The sequence below is a fragment of the Canis lupus genome, chromosome 20 (assembly GCF_003254725.2).
Source record: "Canis lupus dingo isolate Sandy chromosome 20, ASM325472v2, whole genome shotgun sequence".
Classification (NCBI taxonomy): Eukaryota; Metazoa; Chordata; class Mammalia; order Carnivora; family Canidae; genus Canis; species Canis lupus.
Window position 1 is genome coordinate 17,009,045 of NC_064262.1, and position 18,096 is coordinate 17,027,140.

General features: G+C 35.3%; 1 protein-coding gene across 12 annotated transcripts in view; it reads right to left on the minus strand.

Annotated features, from left to right (window-relative positions):
* CHL1 (cell adhesion molecule L1 like) overlaps positions 1–18,096 on the minus strand; it is a 195,426-nt gene that overhangs the window by 40,942 nt on the left and 136,388 nt on the right. For 11 of the 12 annotated variants that reach the window (XM_025451569.3, XM_035702513.2, XM_035702507.2 and 8 more), the window contains 6 exons: positions 17,001–17,123; positions 15,811–15,981; positions 14,815–14,862; positions 12,947–13,067; positions 7,395–7,579; positions 1,234–1,365 (listed from right to left, as the gene is read on the minus strand). In XM_025451569.3, coding sequence (XP_025307354.3) covers positions 1,234–1,365; positions 7,395–7,579; positions 12,947–13,067; positions 14,815–14,862; positions 15,811–15,981; positions 17,001–17,123 — 780 coding nt within the window. The remainder of the gene's footprint in view (positions 1–1,233; positions 1,366–7,394; positions 7,580–12,946; positions 13,068–14,814; positions 14,863–15,810; positions 15,982–17,000; positions 17,124–18,096) is intronic. The other variant, XM_035702510.2, reaches the window with a different exon arrangement.

The following is an 18,096-nucleotide window of genomic DNA, read 5'->3' on the forward strand; positions in this document are numbered from 1 at the left end:
TTTTCTTTAACCTACATAATAACCCAAGAGTTGGTATAATTCTTCCTCCCATTTCACTGATGAAGCAGGTTTTAAAAGAGTCATTAACAGGCCTAATCACACAACTAGTAAATGGGAGAGCCTAGATGCAAACATCAGCATTCTCACCCCAGAGTTTGTAAACTACCACAGTGTTCTACAGATAAGCCTCTATTCTGGGTGGTTGACCACATTTACCTCATTCAATCTCAACCAACTACCATTAGCTCCCTTGTGCTGTTAAAAAAGTAAAGCTTTGGGAGATTTAGTAAACAGATCAAGATCATACACCTGAGAAGGTGGCATAGCCTAGATGGAACCTTAAGTCTATGGACCACTAGCATGTCTATCCTTGACATGAGTGGGTTCAGGACAAAAGAGACTTATGAAACCAACATATAATGTAAATGTAAACCAACAATAATGTAAATGCTCAAAATTAAGCTAATCTGTCAACAAATAAAATTTGTTTTACCCTACTTTCACAAAAACATTCAAAATGACCAGACCTCTACATTAAAATTGAGGATTTTTGGACTTCTCAGAGTTCTGTGCTGGAACATGGCAGAGTAGGGAAAATCAGCCTCAGCCTTTGTGCATCCTGATCCTTCCATGCTCAGCCCATTTGGGAGGGCTCACAGTTGACTAGACAGAGATTTTTCTAGTTTGGGGTACTTTTAGAGCTCTGTTGAGAACATGTAGGGAGCCAGGGGTAAGGGGCATGGGCCCAAGCTCTACAGGTCTCATCAGACCTATGAATTTCTCAAATAATGGGGGCAGGCATGCCAGAGCAGGTCCTTATAAAGAGCAGAACTCAGGGCTAGGGTCTCTGCTGCCTGGGTCTATGGTAAGTCCTACCTTCCAACCCACACTCTCAACCACTAGGTTGCTGCACCTATTTCTTCTCAGGGAGAAAGAGAATTCCTCCCTGGATTCTCTTTCTCATTCAGTTGCTTTATTTTTTAACCATATTTTTATATACAATTAATGTAATGACCCAACAAATACAAATATCATTTAGGGCTTTCCCATAAATCTAAGCATAAATCGAACTGCTTAGAAAGATGCAATTCTGGATTTCTTGGCTGGATCTGTCCTGATTGTCCAGCCACTTCCCAAATGCATTTTACATAAAACCAGGTGTCTGAACATCAAGTGTCCTTGCACACCACTGCCTTCAGCACTGCATCTATCACAAGTGGTGTTTTCACTCACTGTCAATTGGAGAGCCATTGACTCTCCACTTGATTGTGGGTTCAGGTTCTCCTTCTGCCTCACATAACAAGATACCACTGCTTCCGGTGCTATACACACCACTCTGAGGCTTCTTCGTCCAGTGAGGAGGCTCTGGAAGTAAAATGAAGATTATGAGTAATTTTATCCATGTCAGAAGTTCCAAAAATGTTAAGGCCTGTATTTCTATACTGCACCAGCAGATGGCAGACACAATAAGTGTTTCCCTTAGCTCTTTTCCTACTTGTTCTATAAGGCAAGGTGGGCACTGTTTTTGTGTTATATATAGGGTGTGTGTGAGTGTGTGTGTGTGATCTAATTTGGACTCTTAGCATGTATAATAAAATAAACATATATACAATCACTTTATTCAGAAATACACATATCTATCTCATTAACAGAAAATGAAGGAGGGATAAGCAGATGGTTATGTTTATCTAGTGCTGGCTACAGCTTATTTTCAAGCTGCAGCAATACACCTAAAAAGACTGATACTTGATAAATACATTTTGAGAATTTTTTAATGAAATTAAGAGGTTCAGCATTTATTTTAAATATTTCTTAATTAGTAACTTTGTGGCATTTATATATCTCTATATCTACTTATTTACCTTAAAATTTTGGGAAACATTATTTTCCTAAAGATTATTTTTTATAAGGTGGGGAGAAGGAAGCCTAAAAACAACATTTAGCTTCATGTTCTCAAAACAATGGAGGAAAAAATGTATTTAAATTACTTGCATCTTTACATGTCCTAATGTTCCAATATTATAATTCTAAATGGTGTTTCAGTACAGAATGAGACATTTGTCTTTAGTGCAAATATTACTCCCATATCTTGTCACCCTAAGTATATTACAATGTCAGGAGTGAATAAAAGATTTAGATTAAAGTGTGGATGGTTTGGATAATTTGATTCCAAGAAAATTGCACAATATCTGCAGGTAATAATTCCCATCAAGTGTTGCTTGGTTATTTCCCTCAAGACATTTTTGGATTTCCATTTTTGCCAAAAGAGAAACTCTTTTAAAGATACACATATGTGTAAAATGAAAAAAATGTCATTTAAACTGCTTTTTTTTAAGAAAATGGGAAACAAAGGATTATGTGAAAAGAAAATGCTTAAAAATTCACCAAGAAAAGGTACAAATATACAAATATACAAAAATATACAAATAACCCTGGCAAATTCAAGTGCCCTAGTAATTTTTCCATAGAATGGGAGTTTAGTTACTAAATCTTAAATTAAATATGTGTATTAATAATCTACAGTCTGTAAATATTTAGTCGTTTAGGTTAAAATGCAATCGTCCAAATTATAAACTACATAGGACTCTGAGATATGTGTATATGTGCATGTATACGCACATTTCTGATGTTATTGTTACTTTTTTTCTCTTTTCACACAACAACAATCAAATTAAGCAGTTGAGTTAGAAAGAAAAGTTCCATGAACATGAAAATTTCCATGTTTACTATAGTACACTATTGTTTTTCAGTAAACTGCTTTCAGAGCAAAAATTAAATGTAAAATCATAAATCATAGGGATATAATGTACAGCATGTTGACTATAGTCAATAATTCTGTATTGCATATTTGAAAGTTGTTAAGAGAGTAGATCTTAAAAGTTCTCATAAGAAAAAAAAAAAACATTTGTCACTATGTGGCCATGGATATTAACTAGACTTAATCTGGTGATCATTTTGCAATACATACAAATATTGAATTATTATGTTGTATACCTGAAATTAATATGTTATCAATGATAATAAAAATAATAAAATAGATCATGTGATAATGACATTTTTCTAAATATACATGCATAATAAAATCAGGATTTTATTTCTATTCTCATCTTACAAAATTTATTAACTGCTAAGTATCTGCATTAAGCTTAAGTTATCACCCCATTCAACTCTCTCCTTGCAGACCAAGGACTGAGCCTCGGAGATGCCATCTAACTTGCTCAGTGTCAACAAGAAAAAAAGCCCCATTCTGTGTTCTTGCCATTACATGTAATCTGCAGACCTGTAAAGTGAACAGAACTGAGACTCCAATGTAAATGTGATGTTATTCCTAGTTAATTACTATTTTATTAATTTGGGCCACTGATAGAAACCAGGGCCATATCAATTTACCAACTTTCACTTTGTGCTTCTAAATCCAACCTTTGCCAACTCTATCCACTGGAGGTTGATATCAAGAGATTTTGTATATTCACTAGGAATCATCATTAAACTTGCCCTTAGCCCTTATGGATAAACTATATATATACACACACACACACACACACACACACACACACACAACACCTGGACATTTGTTTTTATGCTTCTCAGACAAATAAAGAGCCAAGGCTGAAACTTACTCTTCCTTACATCATCTCCTTATATGAGATCAGACACAGGTGGAGTAATATGAGTTGAGTTGAAATGACTGATCCCCAAGACTCCAGTGAGAAAGGCATGGGGAGTAAAGAAGGAACCATAGATAGAGGCACTCACTGACTTCTAGTAACTCACTATCTCATAACTTCATGTCTTGGTTGAACATATTTATCTACCTGCTACTTTGTTTACAAAAGAACATACTGGGAGCCTGAAAACAGGATATGGATCAGGATAGTTTTGGTAAGTGAACTTAGGCTAGGGACAGGCAGGAACAGAGAACAACAATTTTTTCCAAAGCTTAGAACATGTAACTCTACTCCTGAAGGGTAAGATCTCGTGGAAAGGATGAAAAAAAGCTCAAGAGAAAGGGAAAAAAAAATGGCTAAAATGCAAAATTCTGAGAGACAACTTTATCACTGAATCCCATTCTTTTATCTATTAACCTAACATATATGGTAACTGATGAAAACTACTTACCTTGAAACTTTACTCATTTTGTCATAATTGTAATAAAAAAGATAATTTCTCTATGCTGTTTAAAAGTGAGATGCAAATTACTGAACATTTAGAATATGATAAGCAAGTTAATTAGAGACATTTATCACTGGAAGGAAAATGAAATAAAATAGGAAATTTGGTACCTCTAAAACAACACAAAGGCTATTTTCTAGTAATAGATGCATGCTAAATATCTATATTCTATTAAATCAAAATTGTTAGGTTCATCAAACTTGGATTTACTTGTAACTTTTTAGAAATAACAGATTATTTGAAAATGAAGCTTTCTTAAGTATATCAATGAATTGCATTTGAGTTCATGATATCTTTTTAAACTACAAGACAATTATGGGCATATAATTACATATAAATATTTTACTAGCATATTAAAATTCAAAAGTCTTAAATGATTCAAAAGTTTACTACATGAATGCTGTTGGTGGGAGTTAATTTTTAAATAATTAGCTGAAATGTGATTGTGGTTATATTTTGGTTTTTGGAATTAGAATATTTTAGATGCTATTTTAATATAATTCCTTATTGAATGTTTATTATTTATATCATAGACACCTAGAAAGGATAGCTGTGCTTAGTCAAGACATCCTGGCTATTTTGCTTACATGTATTACAGAATTTGAAAATGCACATGGTTTTCATATTTAGGATGCTGTAACTTAAATTACAGAATTTGACTGTGCTTAGTAATAAGAAAGAAATATCACATAGAGAATATAACATGCTTTTACTTAAACACAAATGAGTGTTTTCAGAATGGACTTAATTTTCAAATTTCATAGTAGCATTGCTCTGTGATCATATGGTATTCCTTGTTATTTGAGTTTCTAAACAAGAGACAGAAAAGGGGAAGAAGGTGCAGGAAAGCAGAAGACAATTGAATAAAAGTAAGCTTATGCATTAATGAGGGTTATATTTACTGCTTTCACACTTAAAAAAAAGAAAAACTGGAATCAGAGGAGACAAATCATAAGAAATTCTTTTTTTTTCTTTTTCTTTTTTTTAAGAGATTCTTAATCATAGGAAACAAACTGAAGGTCGCTGGACGGGAGTTGGGGTGGGTGGGGCAGGGTAACTGAGTGACAGGTATTAAGGAGGGAACGCGATAGAATGAGCACTGGATGTTATATAAGACTGATGAATCATGGATCTCTACCTCTGAAACCAATAATATTTATATGTTAATTAATTGAATTTAAGTAAAATTAAAAATATCAAAAAAAAAGGAAATATTAAGTATAACTTTATGCCAGTAAATTAGAAACTGTGTTCCCAGGAAAAAAAAGAAAAAGAAAAACTGACTTCTTGGGCCCAGTTTGCTTTTCACTTGTATGTGTGAAGAGAAACTCCTAAAACATACAACTGAGGGCACATTTAGTAGCTTCTCATTAAGAAGAAAAGATTAAATGTTCCTAATAAAAACATAATTTACATCTCAATAGTGCTAATAGCTGTTTTATGAATAGTGAGGACAATACCTTCAGGAAACCTATATTCCTTTGGAGTCCTACAGTCAACATTTTAAATTGCATAATTAAGTTTACATCCTTGATTTTTCTTTTTTTTTTTTTTCTTGCAACCCTTGCAATTCTTTTGAAAGCTTCAGTCTTACAGTCAAGAAAACCGTGGCCAGATTGTTAAAATATTCAGCTACCGTAGCAATGTTCCAGCCATCTGGAAGGATTTCTAATAGTCAGCAACTTGGATCAGTTAACAATTAGACATGTCTGGTTTGTGGGGATGTGTTTGCACTGGGGCAAGGGGGTAAAAGTTTACAGAAAAATATCCCTGTTGCATGGTGTAGTCGAATTATACAGCAGCATCAAATAATGACGAAAAATACATATGTAAACCTCTCAAACCCTTCCTCTCCGAATTCCTTTGTGAATAATTTAAAGTCAGAGGAATATATCACTTTTGGCTGTTGATATTTATGCATAATATTGGTGATATGAGTAATATTTCTCTCCTAACTAGGTTTTGCTTCTTTTGAATCAAGGAAAATGATATTCTCATCTTTGGTTTTCTGTTCTTCTAACTACTTAACTAATCATATACGTGGTGGGCGAGGTCTTGGAAACGCAGTGTTATTCCAAACTGCAGCATGGCTGAAACAATTACATCGACATTTACTTGTAAGTGGAATTTGTGTCTGAGTCTTCATTTTTCTTTTCCCATTAATTAAAAGTCAGACTTTCGCTTAGGTGTTCCTTACACAAACAGAAGGCTTAAGAGGTAAACTTTATTGGAATATAAATAGAAACCTAGAGTATCAGTTCACTAAATGGGACCTTGGAAAAGACCATTCTTTTCCCTAGTTAAGCTCGCACATTACTAAATAAGTACAAATGCAGTAATCAATCCATTAATTTGATCAATACACCCAACCAAACCATAGATAGGAGACCTCAATGTAATCAGACCCACAGAAAACATCTGCATCAATCAGATTCATGAGATGCCTGGATAACCTTTACTTGCAGGGCAGGTATACCTCCAATAATGACCTTGTGTGATACCTAGATTTTTTTTTTAATGATGACATCATGGCCTACTTATTTCTGTGAATACAAGATATAATAGCTAATCTTCTATTGATGAAAAGGCTTGGGTGTACAGAGATGACTTGAATATAATGTGTATTTTGCATATTTGGATAGAAAATTAGTATTTATAGCACCTAGTCTACTCTTTCCTCACAAGTGACATATTGAATGAAGATCATGTGAACCCAAGATATGGACCAAAAAAAAAAAATGTATCTAGGAGAGAACTAAGATAATTTGTCCAACACCCTCATTTCTTTGAGGAAGAAACTGAGGTACAGAAAGGTAAAGTAAATTGATCAAAGACACAGCAAGTTAATGTAGGCTTGGGAAACAAGCTCATGATAATACTCATGATAATTATTCCTTCTTTTGTGATGCTTACTTTTTCTATGATTTAATATTATGCAGCATCATACGTTTATTATAATAAAAATTATGTTGAAGTCATCCGTGTCTAATCTCTGACATGAGATCTTTTCTTACCACTTGTCCCTTTTATAAGGTTTTGTGGTATAAATGACAAATCTGGTTTATTGAAGTATAATATAACCCAGTACCCACTCTAAAATTAAGTTTAAATGGCTTACCTGTTTTAACGTATATGCTTTAGAAGTGTAGGTCTACTACATACAGCAAGTCACCTTTTTTTTTTTTTAATAGAAGAAAAATAAATCAACATGGGGAATGTACCTTCTACTATAACGTGAAAATCATGAGTGGTTGATCCTAAGAAATTGTTGGCTGTACAGCGATAATTCCCTCTGTCCCGGTAGGAGACATTCTCTATCTTCAAAGTCTTGCCATAATTTTCTTTTGTTTCTCTTCCTTTTGGTAAATCACCACCTATTTTGTTCCAATCAACCTGTGGAGTTGGTCTACAAAACAATAATGAATGATAAACATTTTTTAAAGTGCAAAACTAAATTCAAAGAGACTTATAGGACATATCCCTTAACACATTGCTTTTATGTATGCACTTGGAGCTGCGGTAAATAAAATTTAGTCTTCCCAGTGCACAGACCTGCACACCACCCTCAATGGTGAATATCAGATTGGATCAGATCTCCTTTACTGAAAGCCCCTTTAATAATCTGCTTCTGTGGAAATCTTCTGTGGAAATCATGTTTTTTCTACTAAGAGGACTAACTACTTGTAATAGCTGAATAGGTGTGCCTAGGTAAAAGGGTAGATAATTGGACCCACAGAAATATCACAAGATAGTTTTTAAATTTTTAATGTATACAAGACATATTTCAAGTGTTAAATCTCCTTGTGGGTTATTTGAAGTGGCTAATAATAAGTGCCCTCCTCCCTGTATGAGTTTAAAAACAAGATACAGTAGGACACAACAGAAAGCAGAGGGAAGCCTCTTAATCCTAATAAAGCTGATAGTGGCGAACGTGGCTAAGACATGACACCCAAATGTGCTGGCCGGATCTAGGAACAGCCTGATTTAGGGCAAGGTGGGTTCTGCACAGACACAGCTACCCAGATGGCTTTCTGCCTCTGTTGAGGAGCAGAGGAAAGAGGGAATGAACCACATCTACCTTGTTTAGAAGGATGAGATCACCTAATTAAAACAAAGAAAAAAGCAAAAACAAAACAAAATGAAAATAAAACTTAAAACTTGTCACACATTAAAAGAATAACTTTCTCCACCTTAGAGAGGAAAATGGGAGTGGGGAATCAACCCAGCTGGGTTTAAGAAAAATCCCAGTACAGGAAAACTAGACAAATGAAGGATGGGTACTTTCTATGACTCTTGTGATTGAAAAACTACGTGGAGGGGTATCTGAGTGGCTCAGTTGGTTGAGTGTCCAACTCTTGGTTAGCTCAGGTCATGATCTCAGGTTGTGGGATCAAGCCTCCTGTTGGGCTCCACACTTAGCAGGAAGTCTACTTGAGATTCTCTCTCTCTACGTACCCCTACCACCTGTGTCTCTCTCCCTCTCTCTCTCTAAAATAAACAAATAAAACCTTTTTAAAAATTATATGGAAAGCACTGATGGCTGATTTTAACTGATAATTTGTTTTCTCCTCTTCAGTTGGCTATATGGATGTAATAAACTTTATTTTGCTATTTTTATTGATGCTGCTTTTTCTTCCTCACTCTATTTTTATTATTAATAGCTACAAGAAACTGATATATTCCAAAGACAGACATTATTATCATCACTTTACCAATGAGGATTCTGAGGCTCCAAGAAGTTAGTTCATGTGCTTAATGTCAGTAGGGTAATAAATGACATGTTAAAACTTAAGTCTGCCTAACACTAAACTTGTTCTTTTTACCACTGTGTTCTATTTTATTTGTGAATTTTGTGTTTTTTTCCATCTCCTTTTCCTTCCTGTGTATTCTTGGAATATATGCTTGTAGCCAAATTAATTAGCTACTAGTTGATAACTGAACGATTACCTCAGATTGTTTCTGTCAATTATCTCAGATTGTTTGTATTGATAAGGCAACAGGTAAAATAATTCCATTATTATGCAAATAAATATACTGGAGGTAAAGCTGCAGATCCTTTAATTTACACAGATTTGCTCTCTTCCCCTTGTCCACTCAAGGCTTGAGTGCTTAACTGCCTTATAGATTGGGAACCACTACTTTATATCTGACCAGCCTGCGAGCACAGGGCACACTTCTGTGGGAAACAAAAATGATGCTCAGACAGGCAGCTGTGAGAGGATATTAGCTGCCGGCTCCTGAGCACACCACCTAACAGGATGCAGGGCTCAAGTCTCCTAACTGCTTGCTTTCTACACCATCTGTCAAAATGGCAGTTTGCCAAATAACAGGCTGCTCTGGACCTCGGTTCCTCCAAATCAGTTTTTCCATGAGTCCAGGCTTTAATAGTGCAAGCATCTCACTTTTCGTAGGATTTTTTTTTTCCCTTTGGCCAGGCCTTGAAAACTAGTCTAATCCTCTCTACCTATCCCCTGAAGAAACAATAAAATGATTACCTATTAGTATCAGGTGAACATGAGACCTAATTTACTTAGGACGTACATATCCCATTCCAAGAATGTCTAGTTATATTCTTGTCAAATTTTTTCTTTCCATTTTTAAAGAAAATTAAGGTATATTTACTAACAGTATTTGAGTAATGAAATTTTGAGGGAAAATATACTGCTTAATCCCTTTTAATATACAAATATTAAATACACTACCTCATAATCTCAAATTTTTGTTCAGGTCCTTGTCCAGCCAATTTTTGTTTGTATACTTCCTTATATACTTCCTACATTTTTAGAATGTAACATCTTGCAACAGAATCATACCTAGCTTAAACTCATGACTTTACAAAACACAAAGGAAAGAGAGAGACAAAATAGTTTTAGCCCAATAATCAAAAGAGGGAAGTGACACTATCCCCCTCTAATCCTAATGAAGATTTTACAGGGTGGGGGTGAGTATGAACTAGCACATTAATGTGCACTTTTCACTCACTGCATCTTCTTCTGAATGAGATTCACAGAGTCATTTTAATGATTCAAAATTTCTGCCTTGTTCACAGAATCTATAGAATAGAAACTCTGTTTAGTATTTCCTGTTTTAATTAATAGTATCAACATACTCATTATGACTAACCATTTACTGAAATATCTACTACAGTCTACTTCTTCAGATTCAGAAACAATACCAATCTTTGCTCCCCCCCAACCCCTTACCTCCCTTAACTGAACAAAACAGTTCATTTGGTTGAAATATACTGAAATCGTTAAATTTAGAGGTAGTTTAGGTCTGGAGGAAGACAGGATTGAATTCCAGCTCCACTTTACACTGAGTTTGAAGAAGTGAATCCAAGCCTCTGGGTTTTACTTACCTAACCTGCAAATGGGAATAATGATAGCCCTGACATGTGGTGAGGGTAAAATGAGCTAATGCATGCAAAGTACAAATTACAGTGCCTAACACATAATGAAGAGTACAACATCCAGGTTATAATGACTTTTGTTACTACAGAATATTTATGGCTTAAAACTTCTTAGAAAACAATTTCTAAAGAACTCTAAAAATTTTATATGTAAAATCTTAAAGAGGACCAGGTAAGATAGATTACTCAACACAAACCCAGTGTAAGAAGAAATCAGTTCAGGTGAAAACTCTAACAATCCATCAGGAATCATTCCATCCCAAGAACAACAGACATTTACGTCCTCTTCCTTTTTATATATTGCTTCATGACACTGCATTTTATAAAAAAGCTCACGAGAACATTTCTGTTATTTTGAAAATCCATGCAGTTCCCAGCTAACTTAAGAGGTAATTTAAGGCATGTGTAGGAAAAAGAAAAAAGAATCACTGAAATGTTCAGACTGCCCAAAGAGTCAACCAAGAATAGTGATGAATCCTGAAAGAACTGAATTGCTACTACTGTAAACACTTATAAATAAGAACGACAGAGCAGGTGGTTATCATCATGATTCAACTGAACCTGAGGCTTTCATCTTCTCACATAATACAGAGATCAAACTTTCCCAACAGAAGCCATTATCATAAAGAACATCTAACTAATTAACATCAAATACACTTTGGCAATTTCAAGCAAGTAAGGAAACTGTATCTTTTTTTAAAAAGATTTATTTATGATTTGAGAGAGAGAAAGCAAGCAAGGGGAGGGGTGGAGGATGAGGGAGAGAGAGAAAATCCCAAGCATACTCCCTAATTAGAGGGGAGCTGTATGATGCTGGCTCAATCTCATGACCCTGAGATCATGACTTGAGCCAAAATCACAAGTTGGGTGCTTAACCAACTGAGCCACCCAAGTGCCCTGCAACGTGTATATTTTTGCTAGATGGAAAGAGACATTTGCAAAGCTTAGGGGTTGCAAAACCATTAAAATTGACTCTTTTTCTTCAAAAACCAACTTAAAATCACTCATTGAGAATATATGCTGAATTATGAATGAATACAATTTTTAACATTTCAAATTCTTCACTAACCAGGCACCCAGCTATAAGAAGCCCTTAGCCTCCAAGCTAATTATGTAAACTCGGGTATTGGGATGGTGGAATGTATTTTGCCATGATATTCCCAATGGTAATGGCAAAGGATATGTGGTGGTGGTAAACATATAGGGATGGTGGCAGGGAAGAGGCAACCTTTCATGACTAAGAATTAAATAAGATGGCCCAGGCAGCCCAGGTGGCTAGGCGGTTTAGCGCCGCCTTCAGCCCAGGGCCTGATCCTGGAGACCCAGGATTGAGTCCCATGTCGGGCTCCCTGCATGGAGCCTGCTTCTCCCTCTGCCTGTGCCTCTGCCTCTCTCTAATAAATAAATCTTTAAAAAAAATTTAAAAAATAAATAAATAAATAAATAAATAAATAAATAAAGATGGCCCTTATTTGCATAGACTTAAATACTTATTCAACAAACATAACAATTTTCAAGAGATGATCAAGTGAAATTTCCTTAGTATTTTTTTTGGAGGTTTTGGTAATATGCATTGATTTTTCAGATATGAAAATGTTGAGTTAGTTATATAATTAAGTGAAGCTCTCTAAAATTACATGGTCCAGAGACACCTGGGTGGCTCAATGGTTGAGTGTCTGCCTTCAGCTCAGGGCCTGATCCCGGAGTCCTGGGATCTAGTCCTGCATCGGGTTTCTTGCATGGAGCCTGCTTCTCCCTCTGCCTGTGTCTCTGCCTCTCTCTCTCTCTCTCCCTCTCTCTCTCTCTCTCTGTGTGTGTGTGTGTGTGTGTGTGTCTCTGTGTGTGTGTGTTCTCTCATGAATAAATAAATAAATAAAATCCTTAAAAAAATACATGGTCAGGGCCTCCTTGTATGGAAAGGTCAGCAGGGTGGAATAATAGATAAATAAGGCTCATTGGAAGCTGAAAAGGAATCAGAGCTCATAGCTCAACAAGAAAGAGTGGGGCAAAATGTGAGAGCAGAGAGACAAAAACCGAGCACCAACAGTAAGAGGCTGACAACTAACAACCTTGGGCTCCAAGGATGGCATCTCCCCACTGACTTAGGTAAGGAGAATGTTGTCATTGTCACCTCCATTCACACTATCACAAACTGACAGAGCAATCTAATTATAAATCAATCTCAGTCACAGCCTGAAGTCTGTAGAAGTCAAGTGTAAATTACTTTCTCCAGAAATGTAGTAACAGAATTTTTTTTTAAAGAAATCATTTAAAAACGTGTACAGAGGATTAACTGCTTAACTGATGCATTCTTCTTTACAGAAATGGATGGACAAAGTCATGAATAGGGGTCAAGTTACTCACAGGCCTTCGGCAAAACACTCAAGCAGCAGGGTGTCCCCTTTGAGGATGGTGACTGTAGACTCACTGCCACTTTCAACAGGAGGCAATAGCAGTCTGGGTTTTCTTTGCTTGATCGAATTTGCTATAATACAGAAAAAAAAGTCACATATTTGTTCCAAACAAAGAGCGTTCCAAACAAAATCTTGTGGCACTCAATCTTCCTTAAAACATACTTAAACATATTGTACCTCTGTATCTATACGTAGATATATTTTTTAATATATTACCACTTAAATAGTCTCCATTCTTACCATGAAGCATGGGTCATCCCTCAGATGCATTAACTTAAGGTAGCACCAAGTTTTAAGAAGGTTATGACTTACACCACATCTTCAAATTTCGGAAGTTCAAGATAATTGGTTTCTTGATGAAGACCCTTAAAAGTTAACTGATAGCCCATGATTTATAGTCTACGCTTGAATCATACCTAGCCATGTTTGATGGCTGTATATGTATTTTTATTTAATTTAATGTGCCTAAGTATTTGATAAGATTCTTGTTATGATACATCTAATTTCCAAGGCCTTGCTCCCAGAAATTCTGATGCAGGAAGTGTGTAGTGGACACCATGTACTTATGAAGGTATCAAGTTCTGTGAAGTGCCTCTATTTATATTCTTAGCTCCTCAAAGAAAAACACTGTTTTAGGGAATGATTAGGGAGCACTCTCACTAACTACATGTTGAAATGTTCCATTTGTTACTTTCTCAAGAATACTTTTCAAATACAACGGCAAATGACAATTTGATTTTTCAATGTAAATTTTAACAATATTTCCAAATGTTCACTCAGATTGTTTTTTTCCATCCAATGTGGATGTGATTTGACATAATATGGAAAGTGTAAACAGCTGACATTCAGAGTAGAGAAATGAAAGGCATAGGTAGCAAGGTACACGTGCTCTGGTCCTTACAAGTATGTTTATTGAAAAATAATTGTTGAACATACACTTGATGCAATTATTTTTACTGAATGGTAAAAAATATAACATACATGACTGGGTTATTGACCTCAATGGTAATGAAGTTGGGGATGTATAATCAGTCTACCGTCAAACAGAGGGCGCAAGCAAAAAAGACCCCGATTCAGCCCTTGTGATGTTGCCAGTATGTATATCAGTTATCTAGATTAAACCACTCGTCCCAGTGATATAAAGGACATGTGTTGCATTCAAGTAAAGGGTTCTTCTCAGCGTGGAAAACTAGCTTACTATATAACTCAGGTTTACTCAGGCATCTTCCATTAAACACTAGTTCTAGTAGATGTTCTGTTGGGGGGGGGGGGAATGAAGCATTTCACAGACAAATGAGTTTGGAAAATGTTGCAGACTGTATTCTTTCTCAAAGTCACAATGGACAGTCCCATGTTCAGTATTCTGAGAAGTCTTACTAGAAAATAACCACTTCACTTTCTTAAGTCTAGTGTTTCTCTACTTCTGTTGATACACAACCATTTCTTTTTTCTTTCTGCACATAACAGCTATCCATCAAAATGTCACCCGACAATGACAGACATTTTGGGAGATGCAAAATAATTACTCAATTAAAAATATGCATAATGTATGTGAGTGTATGTATATTTATCTATATGAATTATATTATAGTTATAGTTATACATTTACATAGTGATGAATTTATAATATCACTCTTTGCTTAAGTATAAGGAAGGAGGGGATAATAGAAACCTCTATGCTAAGGAGTTTTCCATTACAGAAATATTAGTATTTTAATATGCTAATGAAAGTATTAAAGGAAAAATTTAAATTCTGAGATGACAATGAGCTACTAGAGGTAAAAATAAATGCTAACACTCGTCATGTGATCAACTTACCCTTGGAACCAATTTCTGTGGATGAACTTGAGTCATTAGCATGCCTTACTGAAATAAAAAAAATGAAAGAAAAAACTCACAAACATAATGGTAGATGCTGATATCAATAATGAATGAAAAGTCACAGTTTTCTCTTAGAAAGATTACAAAATGAGATATAGCCATGCTTCACTAGAACATCATCTTAGAGGATATATTGGAAAAAAATTCTAATGAACTTAATCTTGAACTACCACAGATGAATCCAGGTCAAGTGAACATACATTACAGCTTTGTTAAAGAGAATTGAGGCTGCTAAAAGGGATGCTATAGTGAAGCCCTGGCATAGTGTATCTACACATAACAATGGAAAAAACCATGAACCAAATTAGACAATGGAATGGTAATGCCAACTTCCAACTCTACTGGAGCCAATTTTTCAGTCAGTGAACTGTTGGGGATTATCTCTGCCCTTTGAATCTTACAGTTCTTTCTCCCACTAATGACTTTTTCCCATTTGGGAACCCAGACTGGCATCTGCAGAATCAAGTTGGGAAGAGAAGCAATTCAAATAACTTTGCCAATTTGGGAAGGACAACAAAGCTTGATGTGATAAAAATTGTAATAGTTATTCTTTTTATTTTTGACTCTGATTTTCTTCCACATTTGCAGCATGCTGGTTACTCAAGATCACAATGCATCAAAGCCTGAGACTCGTTTCAGAAACCCCGGAATATTGCTGTGTATTTCACCCACTGCAAAGGACCAGATCCTGAAGACGTCAAATGAAATATATACTTGTGCTGTGAATTGAGATTTGATTTTCTGGCTCCGAGAGGCAGAGCTACTGTAGATCTGTAGCTGCAGATGTCTCTTTCATCTGGATGAAGTCTCTAGAGTTGAACTAAACAATGGTGGAAAATATCAACCCAGCTTTAACTGGCTTCAGCCAGAATGAAATTACAGGCACATTTGTATTCAGCATTCACAATGGAACGATAAATTATTTGGACTTACAACTGTTAACTGTGAGTTTCATTGGCATTTTCTGCACAATAGTCCTCAATCTTGGGAATGCGGCAAAACAACAGTAATCATTCCGACTGTCTTTTTCTTCCACATTTGCAAAGTACAGATCTCCCTTTTGACTCATGTATACTCTTTCATCTTGTTCAATGTGTTCTAATTCTGGAAAGAAAGATCTTGTCATTAATAGGGGCAATGGTCCTTTATTGTGCCTCATCCTCCTCCTCCATTTTCCTTTCTTCCCTATTATTTCACTTCATTTTCTTTTTCATGCTTGCTCTTCCTATTCCTCACAAATCTGGTCTTACAATAAAAACAATGAGTGAGAAGTAAAAACAAAACAATAAAACAACAAACCCCCTGGGAGCATGCTTTCCACCATTAACCAAAGAAGTCCACTGGTGGACAACCAGCTCTACAATCTACCTCTCCTTGCCATCGAAGCCTCTGCTTCTGTAATGGCTTATCTGAAAACTGGTTCAATTGGTCCAATCAAACAGATCTACCCAAAAGTTGTGCTTGAGATACTAATCTGTCTTTCCTCGATGCAATCTGGAGAGTTCTAGGGTGATTGGAGTCTGGAATGTCTGGCTGCAGCCAAGAATAGTTTCTTTCAGTTTCTTCCAAGTATTGCACAAATATTATCATTTTCTCCACGGGCCACAGTGAGAAAACATTTACGACACATTGTGAAGGCACATGCCAGAAGGATTTTATAAGAAGCTGGAATTTCAACTCGAGAGTTAATAAATTTTTTTTTGGTGAATTAAACACAAAGGTTAATGCTAGTTTCTCGGTGGGTCACTGTATGTAGCAGGTAGAGCATTATTAAAATAGAAATATAAAGCTAGTAACACAGACCCAGGCCATCCTCAACTTTGACATAATATCCCAAAATTAAGTTATTTGGAATATAGAAAGTATTTTTTTCATAGACATACTTTACCACATCAATAGCTTCTCTCTTTCAGATATGATAAAATCAAGAGATATATTTAAGAGTTTTCTAGTGTTTTCACATATATCCTTAACAGTATAGTTAAAACTTATTCCATATTGATAATGTTTTTCTTTTTTTCCACTTTCATAATCTTACATTATTTTTTAATCTTTGTTCACCTATGCTATCTGACATGATGCATGAAATTAAAATCCTATCGATGGAACAGAATGTTACTTACCAATATTCATCCAGTAAATGTGTAAAGGTGGAAGACCTTTGGGAGGGTTGCATTGGAGGACAATTGGATCTCCCTCCTCCACTTCAAGAGGGTCAATTTTTTCTTTTGGGAATTTTGGAACATCTAGTATAAAAAATAATTTGGGACAATATTTTAAAAATTAACTTTTAATGTTACAAGTAATATATTAAAACCTTCTTTTTTAAAAATAGAGTATTTTTAATAAATTCAATGCCCCAAATCTTGGTTTTCATATCTCCCCTGCAGAAGAAAATATTGTTAAGAGTCTAGGGTACAACCTTATGTAATTTTCAAAGTGCTCCAACAGTGACACCTGAGTTGCTCAGTGGTTGAGTGTCTGCCTTCAGCTTAAGTCGTGATCCTAGAATCCTTGTATCAAGTCCCATATTCAGCTCCCCTCAGGGAGCCTGCTTCTCTCTCTGCCTATGTCTCTACCTCTCTCTGTGTCTCTCATGAATAAATAAATAAAATCTTTAAAAAATAGATAAGTAAAAGTGCTCCTACATTTTACAAATGTAGACAACAAATATTTTTGCTGTGTTACATTGATTGGGAACAATATGCTTATTCATGTTTCTCTACATGGAGATAAAAAGTGAGTTTAAATTCTGATAGATATCATATCTTTTTTTCTTCAAACACTGTGATTTATTTTCTAGGCAGATATATCTTCTCTGTCTCTGGCTTTATTGTGGAGACTTGAATGTGATGGGCAAATATTCCATTCAAAATATAACCAAGCTAAATTAAAATTCAAAGCCCACAGAAGGAAAATGGTACAAATAACAATGAAAAGACAAACATGATCAGTTTAAGTTTCTAAGAGAAACTTCCACATTGGAATCACTCCCAGGAAATGAAATTTCAAATGAAATGGAATTGATGAAGGAAAGGAGACTTTGCAATATTTTAACATATTGTTTCTCATGCTGGAGACACTTTCCTAAAAAAGCAACACAATTGCAATAGGAATATAAGTCACAATATGCAGAATTTGAATTTGCAATAGGAATATAAGTCACAATATGCAGAATTGATGAAGGAAAGGAGACTTTGCAATATTTTAACATATTGT